This window comes from Haplochromis burtoni, unplaced genomic scaffold, assembly GCF_018398535.1.
Source record: "Haplochromis burtoni strain Fernald_Lab_line unplaced genomic scaffold, NCSU_Asbu1 Contig_104, whole genome shotgun sequence".
Classification (NCBI taxonomy): Eukaryota; Metazoa; Chordata; class Actinopteri; order Cichliformes; family Cichlidae; genus Haplochromis; species Haplochromis burtoni.
Genome location: NW_024582465.1, coordinates 563,525 through 587,131, shown reverse-complemented (window position 1 = coordinate 587,131; position 23,607 = coordinate 563,525). Strand labels below are relative to the sequence as shown.

The window sequence follows — 23,607 nt, the reverse complement described above, 5'->3', positions numbered from 1 at the left end:
CAGTCAACTTTTTCCTAGTCTAATAGCCAGTTGATTTACCATTAATTTTGTAAAAATGACCAAAATTCCCCAGTTTTCATCTTCCTTCCTTCAGTTTCCATCTTCCTGTGATACTTAAATACTGATTGCTAAATTTACTTATTTTTTTCCACTTTTTTCTCTGAAACACAAACCAAGCAATTCATTCATCTGTTGATAAAGCAACAGGCAGATTCATCAATAATTAAATCAAATCTTTAGTTGCAACCATCTCTAAAGCAGTGTAATAATTGTTTCACTTTTTTGTCAATCCAAAATCCCACAAATAGGGGAAATAATTATTTTCTCCTTTCCTGAATTAATTTTTTTCTGAATTTAAAATCCAGAAAAAACCCCCAAATCACATAAAAGTTATAAATAGATTTGCATGCCTTTGAGTGAAATAAATGTTTGATCCCACAAATTGGCTGTGTGCCCAGCACACGAGTCCACACAATCAGTTTCTTCCATTTCAACCTCACCGTGACCATAGGTAAGACCAAAGAGATGCCCAAGAATGTCAAGGACGCAATTGTAGATGTGCATGGAACAACATGTCCCTCCATCTCGAGCTCAATGCAAGATCTTGTCTCATGAAGTGAGGATAATCATGTCAAAGGTGGTGAATCAGCCCAAAACTTCCTGGGAGGAGCTTGTTATTGATCTGCAGGCAGTTGAGACCACAATCACCAAAAACACCATTGGTAGCGCGCAGTGCCCGCAAAGTCTCCCTGCTCAAGAAGGCACATGTACAGGTCCGTCTTTGCCAGTGAACATCTAAATGATTCAGAGAAGGCTTGGGAGAAAGTGCTGTGGTCAGATGAAACCAAAATCAAGCTCTTTGGCATCAACTTGACCCCCTGTGTATGTAAGCTGAGTATGACCCAAACATTACCATCCCCACAGTCAAGCACAAAGGTGGAAACATTGTGCTTTGGAGCCATCTTTCCACTAAGGGTGTGGGATGACTTCACCACACTGAGGTCAATGGATGCAACAACAACAGTCCACTGGCCACTTAAGAGCCAGAAGATAGGCTGTGGATGGGTCTTCCAGTAACCCAAAACATACTGTACTGCCAAGGCAACAAGAAAAAGCCCCTTAAGGTCGTGGCCTAGCTAATCTCCCGATCTCAATCCTAGAAAATCTGTGGAGGGAGACGAACTTAGAGTTGTGAACTGGCAGCCAAGAAACCTTAAAGGATTTATAGTTTCTGTAAAGAAGAGTGGGCCAGAATCCCTCCTGAGATGTGTGCAAAAGCAAGCACTAAGTCATGTTTCGCACAAATGAAATACTTATTTCACTCAATGAGGTGCAAATCAATTTATAACTTTTATTTAATGTGTCTTTGTTTTATGGATTTTTGGTTGAGATTCTGTTAAAATGAAACTACTATAAAAATTAGAAACTGTTCATTTCAGCAGGGGATCAAATAATTATTTCCCCATAACATTCGCCAAATCACTGGTTTTAGATCTGAGGGATAAATAAAACAAAGATTTAAATAAATAAATACCATACTGGTGGCGGTTTGAAATAATAATTGACAGTTTTTGCTATGAAATACACTGAGCGTTAACGTAAAAAGTGTGCAAGAGTTTCTTTTAGTAAGAGATAATCATGTCTTTTTTCTTACAGAGCTGACAAAAAAAAAGAGTTCATTATCCAGAAAGAGTATATCTCCATTTAACTGACATCACCGTCTTATTAAATGCAAACTGAGCCAAAAATTCTGTGATACACCTCAGTGATTACCCATTGCTCATTTAGCTGACTCTGATTTTTACATACCATGTGATCCTCTGGTTAAGCTTCTGTACATTATTGCTGACAGTGAAAGGGGTTTACTGATATTTCTTTTGGAAACATTTTCTGTTATGGCTAGTTACTTACAGTTGCCTGTTACCCATGTGGAATTTGGAGCACTTCGTATAAAGAGACTAATGGATATTATTTTGCGTCATATTGCTAATGAAGCTGATCTCAGGCAGCCCTAATAACGAGGAAGGTCAAATAGGTCAGTGGGTGATGTTATAGAAAACTGTCACAAACTTGTAATTTGATAAGTAAGGGTTTCACTCAGGTCTTTAGGGATACGGATATGTGTAAATTAGCATAAAGACTGTGGCTGTTATGAAGGCATCCCTGATCCTCATTAATGCTTGTGTGAAGATGGAAAACCCTCATGTTTTGAAGTTTCAGCAGTTTATTTTTATGGCCTTACGTCCTTTTCCGACACTGTTTCAAGAAATCGCTTGTTTTGCAGAAAGGAGACCAAAAACATTTTGTATAAGATGTTTGTTTTTCATCGTGGCTGCAGAGGCATTTTTTCTGGTTTCAGTAGGTAACAAAAACATTCTACTCTAAGTGAGATGCTCAGCATCAACCTAAGCCATTACATAATCAGATTGTTAGCCACTCATATATTTTCTCTGACTACTTCACATAAATAAATCACCAAATAGATAACCCACAACTGTGTCTAACTGCTACTGAACACAAAGTGACACAGCAGTTTAATAAACATGTTATATCTAGAAATAAGCTTTTTTTTCTTTTCTTTTTTTCTTTAAATAGGCAAGCTTTCTCACTTGCGAGTACAGTTTATCCAGTTCATCTTGGATTTGTTTGGGGTACTCCAGGCCTTGGCAGATACTTTAGGGAATCAGTTAAACCCTATAAGCAGATAAATGCATCCATCTCTCCCTTCTGTAGAAGCAGCGATACATTCGTCTGTGTGGCTTTCCAGGCTTTCTTCAGCTGTTTCGCCTGATTCTGTTAGTCTGTGGGTATTTTGTGCTCATTAGAAAGGGGGCAGTAGTCACTTCTAGCTACTACAGTATGGCTAGCCCACCAGTGATGCTGTGTTTGTGGTCCAGAGAGGGGTGACTGGGGAACATCTCCTCTGTACCATGTAAGGAAACCAGGTGTTGCTACTCTTCTGTTCATCCACTCACAGCATCATTCTGCCAGAAGGGAAAAAAAGACAACGCATCAGGGTTCATTCTTAAGCTTGTAATATGTTTTCTGAATTTTCTGAAGCTTTCAACCGTATATTAACTTTTGTGTGGTAAGCCTCAAGCTAAGTCCTTTGGCCATCATCAACATGGTGTTTTCAAACAGGATGTGATAAGGAGATCTGAAACCGAAGGAAACTGCATACTAGCAGTTTCAGATAGCGACTTGTCTGAAACGAGAGATACCTGCAAAAAGATTATGTCGCATTAGCCTCCTTTTTATTCTAAATCGCAGTATTTACAGTATTTTTAGTCACTTAAAACTTCTGGTCAATGCCGTAAACTGAGTTCAGTTAGCATTTTCCCATAGAGTTCTCCATAACTGGGCAAATTTTGGAAACCAGCCCTCTGCTGGCCTTTACAATAAAATGCAGGTTAAAGGCGCTTCCACACTGGCTTTGCATTTCACACTAGACAGCTGTGCCCATCTTTTATACACTGTCTATGAAATCAAAAGAGCGGTAGGATAATTTTCTCAGCCTTTTTTCTTCCCAGCACCCTGCTGGCCATTAGAAAGGATTCAGTACACTCCCGTGCTGGCTTCAGTTTTCAGACCTGAAAGAGCAGTGCCAGTCACAACACCACCAAACACAATCTAAGGCAGTTTCATACAGAATGGCTGTTGGTGCTGGATGATGTAACCACATCTAGCTTTCCTTTGGCTGTGGTTTCCAGTTTTTATTGTACTGGTTAAGTGGCTAGACACTGACTGAATGCCAGAGGAACATAACTCTAACTGTCTGGGAAACAGAGGTCATCTCAGGACTAAAACCTGGCTTTAGGAGAAAACAGAGAAAAGCACTGATTTTAAATATCAGCTATTATCCACCTGTTATCACATGACTAAATTTACATACTCAGGTCACGTGGTAACAACCAGACTTTATCCTTGGTAACCCTCACACGACAACCACTGATGAAGGCCAAGAGATGATTTAAAACAATGGAAAAACTAGCGAGTGAAGAAGATGGTATTTAGGATAGCAAACATGCTTACATATTTTAAAGATTTCATAGAACTGGAGCCCACAGAATAAAAAAATGGTTGATACTTTGTGGATATATTGTTGCTTTATCCTCTCCAAAAAGCCAATTTATAGCCCAGAGTGCACATGTCTGTATCATCAAATTCCAGAGTAGCCACAAAAGTTGTTTGGGAAAAACTGGCAGGATCCCGGACAACAGAGACTCAAAACTTAATACTTTTAGCTTCATGGATAAAATTGCCTCAGTGTGTGCTCTGTGTTTCATGGTCCACACTGATCTTTATATAACAACATATTGGCTTGAAAATGAGCTCAAGGCCAGAAAACACAAAAACTAATAAAATGGGCCAGCTCTGCTTTTCAAAAAGCAGCCAGCTTCACAGGAATATTTTACAAGTCTGTAATTCTTGTTAAGACTCCCACCACAGCTCTATGAATCACATCCACCAACTGAAAATAATTTCTGCTGCCCAAACAATACGACTGCACTTTAATGGGAAAAGAAAAATTTCCACTTTCCACACCTTAGCAGTGATTTACCCTCCATCCTTGTAGGGACACAGAAATATTCTTTTATCAACAGTGTGACACAGAGTGCTTTTGGTTCTTGAAGGATACTTGACTGCACTTTAGAGAAAATGCAAAGTAAATGTGTGAAAACACGTCTAATAAAAGATCACAAACACAAGCACAAAAATAAACACAGAAAGTTGCACCAACCCCATCTTGCTTTTGGCAGTGCCAGACGTCACTGCACGACTTTCAAAGAGCTAAACCTGCTCTTCTTCTCTTTTAGCAGAACTGTCTGTGCGTCTGGCTGTCTTTGTAGCATCTATGATGTTAATTAACTCACACCACATGGAGTGTGTTGCTTTAATTGGACAAGGTCTTGGCATGCTGCTCTGTGGACAGACAGGCCAGGAATAATTTCATAATGTACAATTACATTATTACCTCAGAAAAAGGGAACCAGTGAGTTCAAAGATGGATGTGAATATTCAGGAGACAGAGGTAGGCTTTGATCACACTGACAGAAAAAAAAAAAGGGAAAAAATGTGAAATTCTGTTTTAGCCTTCTGGGTCTGAGTGTCCTGTGCAGGCAGCACAGCAGGCGTTTAAGTGCAGGTGTCGTGCATGCCTACCTGTGACTGATCTGATGTAACAGACAGACTGCTCGAGTGGCGGAGGTGGCGTTTACTAGACTGGGCTATAACGCTGAGTCACTGGTGACTGACTGTAAGAAGCAGTGTTACAAAGGCTGGTGAGTCAAGTATATGTTGAATAGGCTGACAGATGCCACCTCACCTAGACCACTTTACCCATGGCTAAGCTCAGCTGGCCCAGTAAGCTACCAGCCTTGAGTGAGTGGGAGGTTGCTGGCATGAGGTGCTGCTCTAAGTCGGTGCCAAGTGATTCATCGGCCACCAGGGGAATCTGTGTGACGTGTTCTGCTCAAGTGAAGTGGTGTCATTTGATGTTGCTCAACACCTCATTTCTCCCGCTTTAATCTATGACTTCTCGCTGATGCTCAGCATATATTAACCAGAGTTGAGTTATGTATTTTTAATTTTACCACCAAACACGAGCAAAAAAAAAAGTAATAAAAAATCTGCTTTTTTTGCCTTCCCCAGATTGCACACTTATTTTTGCTGGGTAAGTCTTAATCAGCACTGACTGAAGGCAAACTAAATCTATCTAACATATGCAGTAAAAAATGCCAGACTGAATGACAGGAGCAGATCACATTTGTTCCAATTATGAAGTGGGGAGCGTCAAAGTGAGTACACTACACAAGGAATGTAAAATAAATGATGATATAGAAAATTCTCACTGCCACTTCTTTTAAATCTGCCTTCTAGTGTCATGATGCTGCTCAGTACCACTAATTGCAAGGAGGTGGACAAGCAGGCAAAAGGGGGATGTGCAGATACTGGGAAGCCAGCCAAAGCTTTAATGTCCTAATAGCTGCGGGTGGACAACCAAGCAGGGCTCTAATGCTGCTGAACTTCCTGGAAGGTTTCAGTGCTTTTAAAGGGCTACATGAGAGCCCTGCTAGGATGAGTGACGCCAAAATGTTTTTCTGTGGCAATGTGATATCTTAATGGGTTCCCAGTAGTTTTTGTGCTACCACATCCTGGTCATATGAGCTCAAGAGCTACTTGATCTATGTCATCCAGGACACATTAACTGTCTCAGGCTCAAATTAAACTTTTTGTTGCTAATGCACAACCAAGTCCTGCAGTGGTACTACTGAGTAAAAAAAAATTAAAATATGCATGTGGGGTAATCAGGTTGTTAGTTTTTAACTGTTGCAAATCTGCAACGCCTGCCTTGAGAGGGTTAATGTGAATGGATTTTAAACTGGATACTGAGTGCTAAATGGGAAAATCATTACCGCTATCTGGTAGCACATCTGTATGGTAAACATAAGACCACACCTTTATAGTTTAACCAAGCATAAAGAAAGGAAATGGGGAAAAAATGTTTCCCTGCCCAGATTATAAGTAGATGAGATAAGTAGATGATTTTTGTGCTCCATGAGTTGTCAATGCTTCCTTCAGTTTTAAACAGCTCCATGTGATCATCTACTAAGCCAGCTATGATAATTTAACCTCTATCGCCTGATGGTTTTGACTCATTCCACGACCACTCTGAGGCCTCCAACACCACCACCTTCTCCAGGTTCACGTCCTCGCAGGATGACCCCTCCTCTCAGTGTGAGAGCAGCAGAGTTAAGGATGACTGCTACTACTAAAGCTACTGTTGCAACGTGCATCAAGACAGCCACCATAGTTTAATAGGTCAGTTATGTATTTATTAGGTTGTTATTATTATTATTTTATTACATTTATATGTATATACATATACATTTAACTTTTATAGTATTTTTATTATTTTATTTTAATTAGGTCTAATCATTGTGTATAAAGATTAATCAGGTGACCATTTACGAATCTTATTTATATGTTCCTCTTTGACCTAAACACAAATATTTGAATGATTTTTGTGAAATCATGATTTCATTTTCAGCTCATCCACCTGAAGGACTAATGAGCTGGGAAGACGTCCGTCATCCATCCATCTGTCAATAATCTACAAGAATTGCTGACATTATGAGTGAGGATTTAATCAAACCTATGCACAATGATCACCCTCGAGGTCAGGGTCATATTTGTCGTTCTCAGTGGATTTGAATTCTCATTAGTTTGTGCAATACAGCCAGCCAATGATAGGAAAACTTATCACTGCTTTCTGTATTTCACACATTATAATAACCTGTAAATTACAATGGATCGTGTGCCAGATGAGCTGCATCAGTGATGTTCTAGTTTTTTTTCTTTTTTTTTCTCATTAGCTGAGCGAGTCCACAATCTTTTAAGTGCAGAAAGACTTCCTTGAACTCCTCTTAATAATCATTAGTTTAGTTCATTTGCAGGGATAAGGCGTCTCCAGGCCAGTAGATATAAGACACATAAAGGTCCAAGCCAAACAGCTCCTACATAAATATGTTTTTTATCAAGCTAATGGACAAACTATAACTGCCCATCCTGTTCAACACTAGGATAAGCACTTGAACAAATAGCGTGTAGAAAAACAAAGAGTTTGCAATAGTGTTTTTCACAAATCCGTTGTTTCCACTGAGTGACATTACCCTGTGAGTAAACACTGCTTGGAAACAAACAGTGTGCCCCCCCTGTAATGATAATCCATGACTCCTGGTGTGGCAGGCTGATCATTCGTCTCTCATCTGGATCATACATCGTTAGGTGAAGAAAGAGACAGTTATGTTTTTGTACTTTATTCAAACCGAAGTGAATGCGTGAATATGAGATTTTAATAAAGGGCATCCACCGAGGAAAAGTAATAACAGTTTCTCAGGCCGCCCACGCTGAACCCTGAGCAGATCTGCAGCAGCACATACCAGCCTGCTTACGTGCAACGTGGTAAGCAGGATTCCCACACGCTGAGTGCAAAGCTGCGCTCTCTCCCCCTCTCGCTCTCTCTCTTTAAGACCTGACTTGCCATCAGGACCTGCTTTGCTGCATGGGTTACCATTTGTGCTGGATTCCAAAGTTGCTGCGCGACTGGGTTGTTTTTAGATGCTGCTGGGCCTGTAATGGGACTTGACCCGATCTCTGGTTGTTTACATTTGGCCAACAGATGTCCAACTAAGTGGACCCAGTTTTCTGAGCCATTACTCTGCATCCTCTCTGGGGATAAAGATCTGTACCCCCGCAAATAAAACCCATCTAATGACGCACCGTGTGGGCAACGTCAACTGCGGTATACACACAGAGAGAATCGCCCATAACGGTTACTTAACACATTTAGGAAAAAGTGTAAGCGTTATCTGGATTCTCAGAAGTGTTTCATTGTGTGAAACTTTCCCCCTCCCCCCCAAAAAACTATTCTGATCTTGCCCCAGAAACTGCTCGTGACTGAATTTATCTCGCAGCATCTGTCACTTTATTATTGATGTCAATGATTATGCAAGAACATATTTAGCTCATGGTAAATTTTGTCCTGTTTGTAAAAAATGCGGTTACATTTTTTTCTTGGTATTTTTAGATAGAGATCTTACAAAAGATGATACCAAAACACTATCAGTCCTAAAGCAGTTCCCATTACTCATCACAATGAATTACTATGAACTTATCTTGCTCTCATTTTCCGAGCCCACTTAGTTAATGAGCAGTTTGCTGCTATTTCAAACACCTTTTTTTTTTTTAAATCGACTTCCTCTGCCTTAATGCTGGCTTCTCGCCAGTGCAGGTCAACCTCACTAGTCAAGGATTGATGAGTCCTATCATACTGAACTGACTTCACGTCTAATGAGGAGGCTCCGCGGATATGTTCAGTCTTAGTTAACCACGTTTATACCAGCAGAGCAGCCCCAGGATCCCTCTGCAGCATCTCAGCTCGTCTATCTATGGCTTCTACAGTCCACAGTGCTTCTTAAAGCCATTTGTCAAAACTCTACCCACATTAAATTATCATGACCCGAGAGAGATGTCTACCTCTAGGAGGAGACTGAGCCACAATCAGAGACAGATAGGGTGCACGGTGTCTGGAGACGCGCAACCGGATGAAAAATCGACTGCACAAAAATGTACGGTTGTTCAGGCTGCGCTCTGCGATTGTGCAGCTATATTCTGAAAGTTTAAACAATGTCTGGCAGAGAAAGAAAGGTTCCCCGCAGCTATGGCGTGTTACAGGTCACTCCTGGCATCATAAATCATCGCGTATGTTCTAACAGCAGTCGCATGCAGCCTAACACACCTTCAGACGCCTGTGACTGCTCTCAGCGGTAATAAAAAAGATACGCTGAACACATAGCAGATGGTGTTTTGCCGCAGAAACTCCACAAATGATTTCTAATGCGACTCACAGTCGACTCATTCAAGTTAAATATGAGCTAGGAGCCCCAGGCGGGCACTGCAGCTTTCACATTATCCTGTTCTTTTCTATTCATTAATAATGATAGCTCCCTAATGAGTTGGTCAGACTTAAAACCAAGAAATATCTCTCACCCAAATTCCTCCGATAAAATAAAAGAAAAAAAAGGTTTATGTTGACACAGAGTGCAGCTATTTTGAGATGAACGACGCATACAGATCAGACGCTTTGCAGAAAATGATTCACTGCTGGGCAGAAGGGAGTGGAGCTCTAAAAGTTCTGTTGAAGTCTGTAATCCAGTGAATTGACAGTTGGTAATACCACTGGTCGGATCTAATCGCGAGTGTGCTATCTATATCTTTGTGTTTACAGTGCGCCCCTAACGAGCGACTCTAGGAAATTAGGATCCGGAATGTTTGAGCTTCCTTGCTGCTGGCTTTCGGGAAAGTATGCTAAAAATGTTTTAATTTGTCCTGCTAGACACAGTTTCCTTGCCATGTTGCTGTCTGCAAACAAAACAATGAGCACAAAAGAAAACACGCAGACGAGAAAATGAGAGGCAGAATTAAAGGAACGATTTTTTAAAGGGTCGGCCGACTTTGGTTCTTAGCATCTGTAGCTATTAATGCTTTATTTTGTCAAACAAGCAAGAGGGTCTCTACTGCATATTTGCTTATCAGAGCAGAACAAGTTATTTTGTTTAATAGGCAACAAATGGTTACGTAACACTTCCTACTCTATGGCGTCAAATGAGGGTATCACTGTTTCTGAACTTCTGTGGTATAAATATTGAATTTTTCACTACTTGTAATTCTGTTTTTCTCTTTTGACCGGAGACAGATAATTTTAGTAGTTGCAGAAATGCATCTGTCTATGTCCATGGCATTGAAGTTGACAGCTGTCATGTGACGGGCAGTGACTCACCATGCGGTGGATGTGTTGTAGGGCAGGAGCGTAGGGCTGTGGCTCTCCCCTCTGAGGCTGTGTCTGGGCTGGAAGTGGGTGGGGACCATGGGCTGCGCTTGAGCCTGGGCTTCGCTCTCCTCCGGCATGGACCTGTGCCACTGACTCCGAGCCTTCTTCAGCCAGCGTCCTCCAAGACCCCATTTCTCCAGGTAGATCCGGCACAGCTCGTAGTTTATGGCTGAGTAGTAGAGAAAGTCCAGAGCCAGCAGCACCATCACAAAGAAGCCGTAGATCCACACACCGACCAGGGCTGTATAATTACTGCAAGAGACGCAGACTGGGAGAATTAATGCTGGATAATCTGAAAAAGATGATGATAAACACTTTTCATATCCTCAGAACCATCATCTAGTTACCCTTACACTGGGCTTAAATCCCAAAAGCAACGATAGTGCCTGCCAGGTGTGAATGTTTGCTGTTTATGTGGCAAGACCAAGACATTTATCAAGTCCTCCCTTGATAAAAACTTAAAAAAATAAATATAGGGGGGAAAAAAACACCATCTGTTCCATTTACTGCTTCTTAAATCCTGCTTCCTAAATTGGACAAAGAATTTCATTAGCACAAGAGAGTTTTATACGTCTCGTTTTGGCTCTTACATAGTTTTCTCTAAAAATCAGCGCTCTTATTTTTCCACCTCTCATAAATTTTCTTCATGTATTACATGATCCAGCTGGATTTATGTGGGGTGCATTTGAACTTTTTGTTTTAGTCCACCCACATCCATAAAGTATAACAAGGTGAATGAGCAGAAAGGGCTTCAGAAAATAGCTTCCTGAGAGGTTGGGAAAGCAAAATTTACACACATACACAAAAAAATAAAAATAATCTTGTGGTGTCACATTGCTGCTTAAATGCTCAGGGCATGTAGGGTGGAAATATTACACATGTTCACGGACTGAATAAATATTCTGACTCTGAGAGGCAGAGATGACACAGGGTGTTACTTCAAAATAGAGATTTATTTGGAGTGAAACCATTCTTTTAGTTATGCCTTAACTAAAAGAATTAGTGTGACTCCACTGATTAAAGCCCTTAGAAAAAGTGATATTCGAGTGGTTGCAATTCAGTAAATCAACTGAATCCGCTTCTGTCTGGAAACGATGCAGCCTTAGGGGTGTTTATCTGAATAAACTGCTTTAAAACAAACACCGAAGCTGCTTGAATGAATACCATGTCAGTAAATGCTTAACTGCATTTACCTTCCCTCACCTCTGCATCAGAGGCATTTACCTGCTATAATTTAGTTTGTATGTGTTCTAACAGACTAACAATGCAGGGATATATTTGAGTCAGTCTGATCGCAGAGCAAAGAACGCAGATTGTGCACTGTTTTTAGCGAAACTGATCAGAACCGCACCGCTAACACCAACGCCATTCAATATTAATCACATCTTTCCCAGAGACAGCAGATTGAAAGGATTATCTGTCAAATATATAACAATATTTGATGTTTTCCTGTGAATTTCTTGGACATTTACTCTAAGATGACTTCTCCATATGTTTCAGATCCACGATATTTCAGCTGCTCTGTTACTTTATAGGAGACGGCGCACAACATTGTGACAAAACCCTTGGAGTCAAAATGCCTTTAGTTTTACCTCAAACTCAACTCTAATCCCATTTTAACCATGAAGTGTAAGAAGGGAGCGCAAAATTATGGCCAGTTTAACTCGCTTGGCCAGCAGTAAATATCAAGCCTGCAGTCTTATTGGCCACTGAGCCAAGATAAAAGAGAGGCCCAACAGGCCATCTGACACTAAAAATGAAATATCATGACCTGCTGCAGGGCACTGTGTACCGTTTGAGACAGAGGCATGCTGGGAGGGCATTAGTACAAAGAGCTGTGGTTTTGTCACCCAAGCCTCCCACTGGGTGCTCCCACAGAAGAAGAGGGGCATTTTTCTGTGTCCTTCACTCAGTTTAAATCTGCTTATACTCCACGCCATAAGCACTTCTTTCAGTTTAGTTGTCCTCTGTGAGAAATCTGTCATATCTTGGCATGTGTGCAGTTTTTTTTTAATAATGCCACACTGATACAGCTCTGCAGTTTTACACAGACTTTTACTTTGAAACAGTCTAGGACTTTATAGACTCTATATGCTTAATAGCCAGCACTTAACCCCTGGCTTTGCAAAGGGTTTCATGTGGAGGCGTCATACTCAAAACACATAGGCTGCTTTTAGCATCTGCTCTCCTGTGTGGTGGTATTGAATACCTCTTCAGGTGTAGGTCAGTGTCAACAAGGTCTCTGAGCACGATACCATCAAGAAGGTCTGGAGACCAAAACAAGCTGGTTTCATATGATTTGAGATAAATTTATCTGTCGCTGTAGCAACTCACATAAAGCTCTCCCAAGATTCAGCGAAGCCAGTTTTCACTAATTAACTGTGACATGCAGGTTATCTTTTGGTATTGTTTGTTTCGTTTTAGCAGGATACTACTTAATGGTGTGGGTATTTTTTTTTAATAGTTTGATTTGTATTGGTTTTTATTAACTCTCCTCTCTCGATTCGGGTTGGTGGATGATGGTGTTTTCATGAAGTACACATGGGGATACTCCACCTGACTTTCATTTTTCAGTCAGGTGATTGGGCTGTACCACTGAGGATAGAAGGAGGAATGGGATGATTTCTGTCTTGGGCTTTTGTTAAAATGCTTTTGTTATTATTTAAATGTCTGTTATAGTATTAGGATGCTCATGTTATTTATTGTAGGGTTTTTTTTCTGTGAATAAATTGTAAATATCTCTAGGTTTGACCCCCATGATTACAGTGGAAAGAAAGTATAAGTTAGGGTTATTCAGGGTTGTTGGGGGATTTGATTTTTGTGGACTGGAGTCACTGTTAGGTTCTCTAATGTCCCTCTGTTTGTAAAGTTTTTGGTAAAAAATCAGTCAGAGCTCTGCTCTTGCACTTGATATAATCTCCATACACTTCAAACAATGTAGTTACTGCCCTGAAAAAGGATTGTTTTCCCCATAAAACCCTACAAGTGTGTTCCATGTTTTAAATACAGTCAGCCGAGGGTATGTGAGACATGTTTAAAATATTTTAAAACCCTCACAGCCTGAATTAAAATTCTGCACATTAAGCTAGCTAAGACTCTTGCAATTTTTTTCTTTGCAAATGCAACTTTTGCCTGAAGTTCACCTTTACTACTACCACAGGTCCTATTGGGCAATTATAATGCCTGATAGCGAACAGCGTGACAAAACTTATAATGATAACAAAAACACACACACACACCTAAAACAAGAGGTCAGAAACAGACTCTGATGGAAATATGTATAAAACTCCATGTATTTAGTCCTTGTCCATATGTGTCTTGTGCAGCCCATTTCTCATCAGTATGCCATGATTCCCAATATTTGACTTTGTTAAGATGGGCAATGTTCGAACTGGTAACCCTTGAGTAGCATTGGGCATCTAAGCCTGAAGATGCTAACTGTCATGTTTTATTTAATCTCTTTTCTAAACCAAGAAAAAAAGGAAAAATATGACAGTGCAGATTTTTGTCTCAGAAGATTCACAGTGAAAATCCATTTGACTCAAATGGCATCTTAAACGATTACTCACTTGTGTGCATAACCATCAGGGGTGGTGGTGAGGTTGACCTGCATGACCAACTGGAACTCAGTCTCGTTGCAGCAGTACTTGAAGGCGGTGTTGTTGTGGTGGCAGCAGAACATATAGGTCTTGTTGTCTGAGAGGCGTGGGCAGTGAAAGCCAAAGTGGTACCGCCCTTTGTGGTCAGAGTAAGGTTCACACACTCGGTAATGAGCAGAGAGGGCTGCAGTGGTGGGAAACAGGGGGAGAGAAAAAAAAAAAAGAAACCGTAGATGTAATATTCAGGAGCTAAACAAAGGACTCATGACCTTTGAGGCAGAATTTGTGTTTGTCTCCCAGTTCTGAAAATGACAACAACTCGCCAGGAAGCACCTTTCAACCTACAGCATCCAAATTGCAAAAACATAATCGTGAATGCTTGTTTTCTTTGGAGGCCTCTGAAGATACACGAGTGGATTGAATTCGATTAATACCTCTGGCGAAGGACAAGCAACACAAAACACGGTGTACTTGCAAAAATAATCAGAGAGTAGATATTAAATTATGCATGCAGGCGCATGATGGCAAAAGCAGTCATTTTTATTCTTGAAGGAACACAGAGACTATCAAACTGATTAGCTAATCATTCAAACCAGACAGCATCGTCTTATTTTCTTCATGTCCTCACACCATCCAGAGATTTCATAGGAGCTTACTGAAGTATGAGCTGGAAGTTATGGAACCTAATGGCACTTGTTGCAGCAGTGGATTCTGACACATCAGTGGGTAAACTAGAAAATGTGTAGGTGGTGGTGGCAGACTCGCAGCTTGATTTCTTGTCTTTACCTACAAGTTTCTTGAGGCCACAGAGTTTAGTCTCTGACGGCCCGCTTACTTTTATCATCACGTCTAAACCCAAAGTTTCCCCAAGAGGGATAGCGGCGTTTTTCTTGTTACTAGTCCAACAAGCAAGTTCTCTGCTTGTTCCACAGAAGAGGCTGATGTCAGGTGGCACATGCTATTACAATATAGTCTGAATACAGCATTACTCTACCGGTTTAATAAGAGAGATCTGAGTGTGCCAGGTGTGCTCCGGTATACTGGACATCTTTGATAACACCCAAGCGTGATACAAACATAAGGGTGGCTTCTGTGCGTTTGTATGGAAACAACAAACATACTTCTCAGATTACTTGACAAAATGAGTATATAGCACGCTGCTTCCCCTAGGCTGACCGCCTCGCTTCATCCTCCCTCCAAAAGAAGGATCCCCTCTGTTTTTTGTGATTGTGTGTCTGAGTGTTTTTCTATTTTGTCATTCTATTTATAGGTGAACAAAGAGTTTCACTGTGAACCTGGTGCCGCCTAACTATATGGTTTTAAACACTGTTATTTAATCTTGGACCGGTTTCACTTTTATTTAACTCACAGTACAGTATCATAGGTTGTGTTTTTTAATGCAGTTTTTGTTCTGCACATACACAATACATGACTTAAAAAAATAATTTCAGTAAAATGGGGTAAATTTCAGAAATCTGAACAGAAATTAATCAAAGCCAAAGTCATCCTGAAAAGTATAACCAGTCATTTGGGCAGATGAAGCCTATAAGCACTGGAAGCCAGAATAGTGACAAATATACAGAATGCACTGAAGCATGCATCATCGTGCAGTTCACTTTTATATTTCTTTGCAGTCTCCGATAGAGGGATTATGTGACAATGTTTTATGTATCTAACAGGAAATCTATTGCTCATTTCCAGCTCCACAATTTTATTCTGGGACTCTGCTGAAGTAACTGCATATGATTCAAAGTCTAAAATAATTCTTATGGATCTACTGAGACTCAGCAGCACCTTAGTTCATCCTCTGAAACAAGCAATTCTAAAACCATTATTAGTTACAGCCACACTAAAGTGTAAGACGCTTCCTCTGACTGCTAAGAAACCAAATGTTTAAAGGATTACTTGTACATACACTCACTTTATTATCTTTGATTTTGGTGTTTGTTTCATGTGAGCATCCTCCACAAAATAGGTACAACAGCTTGTATGTAAGCATAGCAGTGTTTTTGTTACTTATCTGCAGGTGAACCAATGAGATTTTAATCTTGTTAATAGCTCTATATGTGGCATTTGCAGGTCCTGTAATTCTGTTTTCACTTCTTGAAAGATGCCGCTCCATGGGACGTGTACCTGATTGATCCTTCTCTTATGTTTTCTTTTTCATCAGTAAGCTGCCAGTGCTTTCAGATTTTTAGGCTTCATTGATGTAAAACTGCATTTTACTGTGATTTAATTCATATCAGCATTTCTGTACTTGCTTGCAGAATCACTCTGGCACCGTGTATTCTTGTTTGGCTTTGATTGATAATTCTCAGCTGAATCACAAATTGAAATGATGTCACTCCATGTGAAGTGCACTGAGCTTAGTTTGATGTTTTTATTGTAGCTTATTTATCCTTCTCATATGTGCTTCCTTTTATGAGCCCAAAAAATATGACTGTGTTGTCAGTTAAAGTGTTTCGGCTGTGATTTAGTTCAAGGTCCACTTGTGCAGGCAATGTGATAGAAGTCTTTCACTCATCTCAGGCCAAGACAGATCAGCATTTGAAAGAGTCCTCTTTCAGGTTATAATGAGCTTGCTGGCCATCTTCGCTTCAGCGATGCTAATTTCAGCAGGAGAGGCTGTAAAATGAAACACTACTGAAGGGCACGGTAGAATTAAAAGTCAAGGATGGCTTCTTCAGCAGTGAAAGGAAGCTCTTCATTTGACCCTTGCGTTGACAATACAAGTCGGTTAATCCATGAAAAAGTTCTGCGGTACGCTCATGTTTTTATGCCCTTTAAAAGAAGAGGGTCAGCGGCTGAGGGTTAGTAACCTGGTAATAAAGAAACAGAGGCCCTTCACACTGTAAGTGGAGTATAAAATTCTCTAATGATGCACAACTGGAAACAGACAAGTTCATCGGCAGTCTCTGGCTTCTCAAATGAACAACAGCTGCTTCTGGAAGCGATAGCGTTGTAAACACACCCACCTGCTTAATTTCATTAACACCTCTTGAAGTTTAGGATACAGTTAACAGCTTGGCTCCTGAACTACAGTTTGTTTACTGCCTGTGGTCTGAAAATGGCTGTGGCTCTCTCTCTCTCGCTCGCAAACACACAACATCAAAACATCAGTCAGTGCTCACCCATCACTTTTTTTTATCCATAACTGCGCTCGCATCTGTAGTTTGTCTTTGTTCTGAAACATAAAGGTTTCATTCGGTGATCCTCGACAAAGAAGACAAAATGATTTTTGCTCACGAGTAACCCATTCACTCAGATCTTTGGTAAGCTGTAAATGTAATGTGCGCATCCTTTTTCTTTAGCTAAGTACAATACACTGTGTGCACCTTCTTGGTGCTATTATCTTTGCCTTTGGTTAGTTTGTCTGCTATTCACTCACAGTCTGTCTGTCTCTGTGTCAGCAGTGTTAAACCAAATCCACGATAGGCTTTTCTACCTCTTCTTAGTCAAGCACGAAAAACAGCTTTGATGAAAAATAAAAAAATAAAAAATAATTTTAAGCTTAATATCAATCTGCCTTTTTTTTTTAAATAAAATAGTTGCACTTTGATTATCAGGATAATTTGATGATAATGAGTTATTATCAATATTTTCATGATGGTAAATATACTGAGACACAATTACATTTTCAGTTTACAATTTAAAGTTATTCTGTTGTCTAGTCTTTAGTGTTAACTCCAACATCACTGCACCATCGAGAGCATCCTGACCAACTGTATAACAGTTTGGTACGGGAACTGCTCTGCCTCGGGCCGGAAGGCGTTGCAGAGGGTTGTGAAAACTGCCCAGCGCATCGCTGGAGCACCACTTCCTGCCATAAAGGACATCTACAGGAAGCGGTGTCTGAAAAGGGCTGGGAAAATCATCAAAGACCCCAGTCACCCATCACATGGACTCTTCACTCTCCTGCCCTCTGGGAGGCGCTACAGGAGCCTCCGGACTAAGACCACCAGGTACTGGAACAGCTTCTTCCCCACAGCTGTCAGACTCCCGAACTCTGCCTCCTGACATCTGACTCACATTAAACACATGGACTGGACATACACACACCCACAACCACCTACACACACACACACACACACACACACAAGGGACAACTGTACCCTCATACACACAATAATAACATGGACTGAACCACCACTCACAACCACTAGCACTTTATATAGCCTCTGTAGGAATTATCCACATATCTCACTTATCTTAACTGCACTACTGTATAATTCTGTGTAAATAATCATTCTGTACAATACGATAATTTTTAATTCTACAACTGTTTATAACCTGCATAGTTCACATTTCTGTATAACTGCATATCTCATATTTCTGTATATTTTTTTATTTCATATTTCTGTATAGTTTTTCATATTTATATCCTGTTCATAGCCTGTACATAGCTTGTACTCACTACAGCCTGTACATACTTATAGTTATAACATACCTTCATACCGTGTACATTATAACATACCATAATAGACCCATTTCTGTAATATACTTACATATCTATATTATTTGTAATATATCTATATCAGGCTAAAGCACTTCTGGATGGATGCAAACTGCATTTCGTTGCCTTGTACCTGTGACATGTGCAATGACAATAAAGCTGAAGCCTATTCTATTCTATTCTATTCTATTCTATTCACTTACAGTGATCACTTACATAGATATGTAGCATAACTGCATAACCTTGTGTAACGCAAAACAAATCATAAATCATTGCAGAGATTGTTTAGTGTTGTATTTCCTTGTACATTACTACCTCAGTCAGTAAAATTTGGGTTTTATTTGTCATTTCTGGCACTCATTCAGCATTCAAAGCTGTGCTGTACACAATTTGCTTTGTAGTTGTAATCATCGGTCCTTGGGTTTGATGCATTTTTCTGGGAACACGAGGATGGCCATTTTCAAACTAAAGATGGATGTTGAGTGAGGAGGGCAATAACATAAATAACTCACTGTTGACTCTTTTGGTTGTTATGGGTTTTCAACCTGCTGCTTGGCCCTGCCAGCCATAGCGCTGATTTCTCGCTCTCGCTATTCATCCTCCTCCTCCTCCCTGTTTTGTCATTTTCAAACTTGAGTCGGCATATTTTTTTTTCTTCTGCATAATGTGTGTTTCATATCTAAGAGATATGTGTTGGCTGGGTTCTTTGCTTTGTAGCTTCTGGGGTTATAATATGCTCTCTTTTACAGTTTACGCTGCTTGGCCTCATTTAGAGAGCACCCTAAGGTTCAGTGCGTTTCCTGCCAAATAAAAGTAAGTTCTTGGCAGTAAATGTTTGAAAGCACCCAAATGTTAAATGTGTCTGACTCGACTTCTGGCCATCACATGGCAACATCAGTCTTTCTGTTCCCTGAATTCAGTTTATAACACTGCAGTGGCTTCTCATGCAAAGGACTGACACCTATATTTTGGGGGAAATCCAAAGTTTGTAGAAACTGAGGGCATGTGTAATGTCAGCAGCACTACCTGAAACTCTGATTTGAGTGTCTGCAGAGGAACAGATAAACAGACTCAAAAACAGGCTAGGACTAAAATTCACAGACCTGCAGTGGACAGTAGGAGGAAGATGACCGTCAGGACATTGAAGGACTGCCGGCTGGAGATAGTCATCTTCTTGTCCTCATGTGGGAAGAAGGGAGGGAGCAGCAGGGTGGGGAGAGAGGGGGGGAAGGGCTGCTTTAGCTGGACGTGGGCATCCTCTGCTCACTGACAGCTTCTCTCACATGGCTGCTTCTTAGACTCAGGGCTCCTAATGGGAACAAGACAAGCAGGGGGGGGGGAGAGAAAAGATTAAGATATTTGATTTGGATTTCTGGAAGTTCCATCCAACTGTGTGGACAGCTTGTCTGGCAGTGAGCGTCCATGATGCCTTTCCCGAAATCTGTCCTAAGGCTTACATAACAGGACCGCTTGGGCATTCGGTTTAATTGAAACTGGCACTCTGGCAACACTGGGGCCAAAAGTTGTTCCATGCTTGCTTTTTCTTGTGTATAAGTCATGGTAAATTATAGCGATAATCATGAATATGTATACTTCCTTGAGCTGAAATTGTTGTCATTTTTTTAGTTGATTCTAATAAAACTGACTTTTTTTGAGAGATTAAAAGAACATCTTAAACTAGATGTCTTAGTTATGCAACTCTATAAGCTATGCGTTGCAGTAAGGAAAAACTGCACATATCATGCATTAAAAGTACGGTGCTCTAAGTAGAGCAAATATTTAATGAATTGCACAGAATCTGCTCTTTCAGCACAGTGTAAAGTTTTGTGATTGCAGAGCTGCTGTGGAGCACTTTGCTTGTAAGTGATGCATTGTGGGGGTTCGTGAATTCCTCTTGCACATTATCACCATTCGAAGCTTCGCTGTAGTCATCCCTCTACTGATGATAAGTAAGATTAATGGGGTGGCAGTACATTTCGCTTAGGCACACTTGTTTCTGATTTTTTTTTTTTATTTATTGCTTTAATAGCCTCATTATGTGCACAGAAATAGTATCTCTCTGTGCATTCGTTTAAGTTAATGTTTCTGATCATTTATATACGAGCCATTTGCAAATTTCGCATAAAAACACCCATTATTTACTCCCCGAACCTTTAAGATCCCATTTTTCTGAATGTAAACTTCATTCAAACATGTACCAGGATCATAGATTGCTTTAGCTGCAACATATGTGCCGAGAAACTTAAGAGTCTTCTTCTGCACGAGCTAGTTGGAAAATATTACAAGCTCGGCTCCTAAATTATTGAGGACCTGACAGAGGCTGACAGAGAAGGAGAAACTAAGGAAAGAGAGCAACAACAAGGGTGTAGAAGGCCCATCAGTGTTCCTGTCATAAAAATAATTCAGTTTATTGGTGGATCAAAGCCAGTCCAATGTTGCATCACCAACCTCCGACTTTTTTCTCGAGCTGTTTTGGTAACACTCCGAAGTATGGCGCAGATACAGCTCCATTTGGAGGGCGACTGGAAAGTTTAGTTTCTTTCACATGAGCACACAGTCAGAAGAGAAATGGTGCTAGTGGTGGGGCACTGCCTACGAGCCTAAAATTATTTATCAGAAATATGCAGACAACGTTCACCAGGTCAGATTTAAAAAGTGCTAGAGGTCAGAAACAAGCTATGTTTCTGTTTTTTGGTCAAGAGTTTACACGAGTAGCCACATCTGCCGATGAGTGGGTTCACAGTGAGGTAATGTTTGTGCAGACTAATGCTCAACATTCGTTCCAGATTTCCATTCTGGTCTTTGAAAGTTGAATAGCATCAATTAATTAAATGTTATTATGTTATTATGTTGTAATTTTTCAAGTAAACAGAATGTTTTTCAGATAGTCAAATGAAGACGTCAACATGTGCTGTGGAATATTTTGCACAAATCTTTCAGCTCCCTTATTTTTAAACCAAAAACTCACTGAGAAAATTATGTAGAGATATGTCAATTTTGAAAATGTGCTGTAAGTTGATTGCTTACAATGGTGCGGCCTGTTTTGCAGCTGGTACACAATGGATCACAGAGTGAGGATGAAACGGGCTGGCTGTGGAGTAAATAGCATTTGGCAATTTTTACACCTTTAACACCTTTTTGCACACTCGGGCAATTGATGCAGAAAGCAGCAAAGCTGTCAGGTCAGTTTGTCAGTTTTACGGAGCTGTAAAAGCGGAAAATGCAGGCCTCAGATATTAGAGGCCTTTCACAGGTCCAGAGCTTAAGATTTTATCCAAAGCCATTCATGAAAAACCGAAACCTCAAAGTAACCTGAGGGCAGAGAGATTCGTCAGATTAAAATACCTAGCCTTTATCCAAATTGCTGTTGACCTTAACAGACTTAAAAAGGGGAGGCAACGCCAGTACTGGCAGCAGGATGATAGCCTACACCAGTTAACAAGCATCCAACGTTAATAAGAGAGGAAAAGATGTTTTTCCCCAGCAGGTCACACGAGTTCTGCTAATGGCACAAAAAGAGAATTTTTTTCCTCAAGTGATAAAAATCTCACGTGATTAGAGGTGAGAAAATGCCTGCTGTCTTGAATTGCATACATGGACACACACTCAAGAGGAGCAGCAATATGATTAGACTCAAATGTAGACTCTATCCTTAAGAAGACATACGCTCCTATTCCAGGCTGGATAAACCATAACCTTAATAAGACATACAATTATCTTTATCTCGCTGAGACACAACCTATTGCTTTCTATAAATATGGCGTGTAAGCATGTGAGTGTGAGGTCATGCGCTATTGAGAAACATATCAGGCTCCCAAACTGAGCTATAGAGGCTAAACAAATATTTTAGAAGAAATTAAAGCTGTGCAAACACTGTGGAGAATCCCACTCTCTGTCACAGGTGCCGCCCCGTCTCCTATGTGTTAAATGGTTTCAATCCCAGATCAAGGAATAAATGCTGTGCATAACCCTTCCAATATACAATGAAGTTACTGTGGACCACATGGACAGACTGTGAGCTGCAAGTGAAGCACAGCAAGCTTTTTCTGTCAAAGTCTTTTAAAGCATTTTTTGATCTTAAAAGCTGTTCCTTCTTCAGAAAGCCAGGCAACGGGGGTCCCGGGAGACTTGTTAGAGTGGCATTTCATATATTTTTTTCCAGTCTTTTTATTTCTGGTGAAAGCTTTAGTGTACTGTCAGATGACAGCATGTAAAGTATAACGAGGGATTCCCATCCTTTCTAAACCCACTCCCCACAACCAACTCACTGCTGTGGTCTTTTATATACATTACTTGTTTTCCTGTATTGTCACATGGAGTCACCCTGCTCCCTACGCAGGCTATAAAAGGGCAAGGTTCACAGCATCACGGTGCACGGCTTGTTTGCGAAGACGTAAATGTTCAAGGGTTTGTGTAATGAGTCTGATGGTAGTGAAGCAGAGTATGTACTGTAAATACACAGGAGTGCATGTATACAGGCACACACAGCACAGCACACAGTGCATAGCTCCCTGGGACTTAAAATAGAACAAACTGTTCAGCCGAACAGACACACGACACAGATGGAGGGTCTAGATACTTGCTGTGTCTCAAATCAAACTAAAATATACATAAAGGCCATGGAAACACCCACTCTCTGAGTAAATGTGAAAGCTGCTCTGAGGGGAAACACTGTATTTCTACGAAAAAGCATGTAGATTTCATTTATCTGCCTGCGTGTTCCTCATTATTCGCTGAGAACAGAAGCAAATATTAAGTGTCCAATTGCTGCAGTAACCACTGCGAAGCTAGCAGCACACTTTTCATCACAACACAGCAGGAGACCCAAATCTGTCAGAAGTTTGATGAGGAAGAGCGCAGTGGAAGATTTTTGGGCTATTTGAAGATTACACACAGCGATAAGCGGGGCCTGTCTCATGAACATCCTTGTCCGAGTCTTATTTTTGTTCAAACATTAACTTTAAAGTATGCGACATGTTATTATGCTTTCTAAAAGTCATTATTTATTTATTTTGGCCTGCAGTGTCCCTTATCTGAGAAGCTTTCAAGTTTGTAAAGGCAAAATCTCGACATTACAATTCTCTCTCTCTCTCTCGCTGTCTTCCTCTCTACAGCTTAACTTTATTTTTAGACTAAACATTTAGGCCTGTCTTTCTGAGTAT

General features: G+C 40.4%; 1 protein-coding gene across 3 annotated transcripts in view; it reads right to left on the bottom strand.

Moving 5' to 3' along the window:
* Positions 1–6: 6 nt before the first annotated feature.
* The window catches only part of shisal1b (shisa like 1b), a 36,943-nt gene continuing 13,342 nt past the window's right edge, over positions 7–23,607 (bottom strand). For 2 of the 3 annotated variants that reach the window (XM_005927793.3, XM_005927792.3), the window contains exons 2-4: positions 19,549–19,754; positions 13,963–14,176; positions 10,339–10,645 (exon numbers count right to left, since the gene is read on the bottom strand). In XM_005927793.3, the coding sequence (XP_005927855.1) occupies positions 10,339–10,645; positions 13,963–14,176; positions 19,549–19,615 (588 nt within the window). In that variant the 5' untranslated portion in view covers positions 19,616–19,754. Of the gene's footprint in view, positions 2,985–10,338; positions 10,646–13,962; positions 14,177–19,548; positions 19,755–23,607 lie in introns of those variants that run through there. The other variant, XM_042223169.1, reaches the window with a different exon arrangement.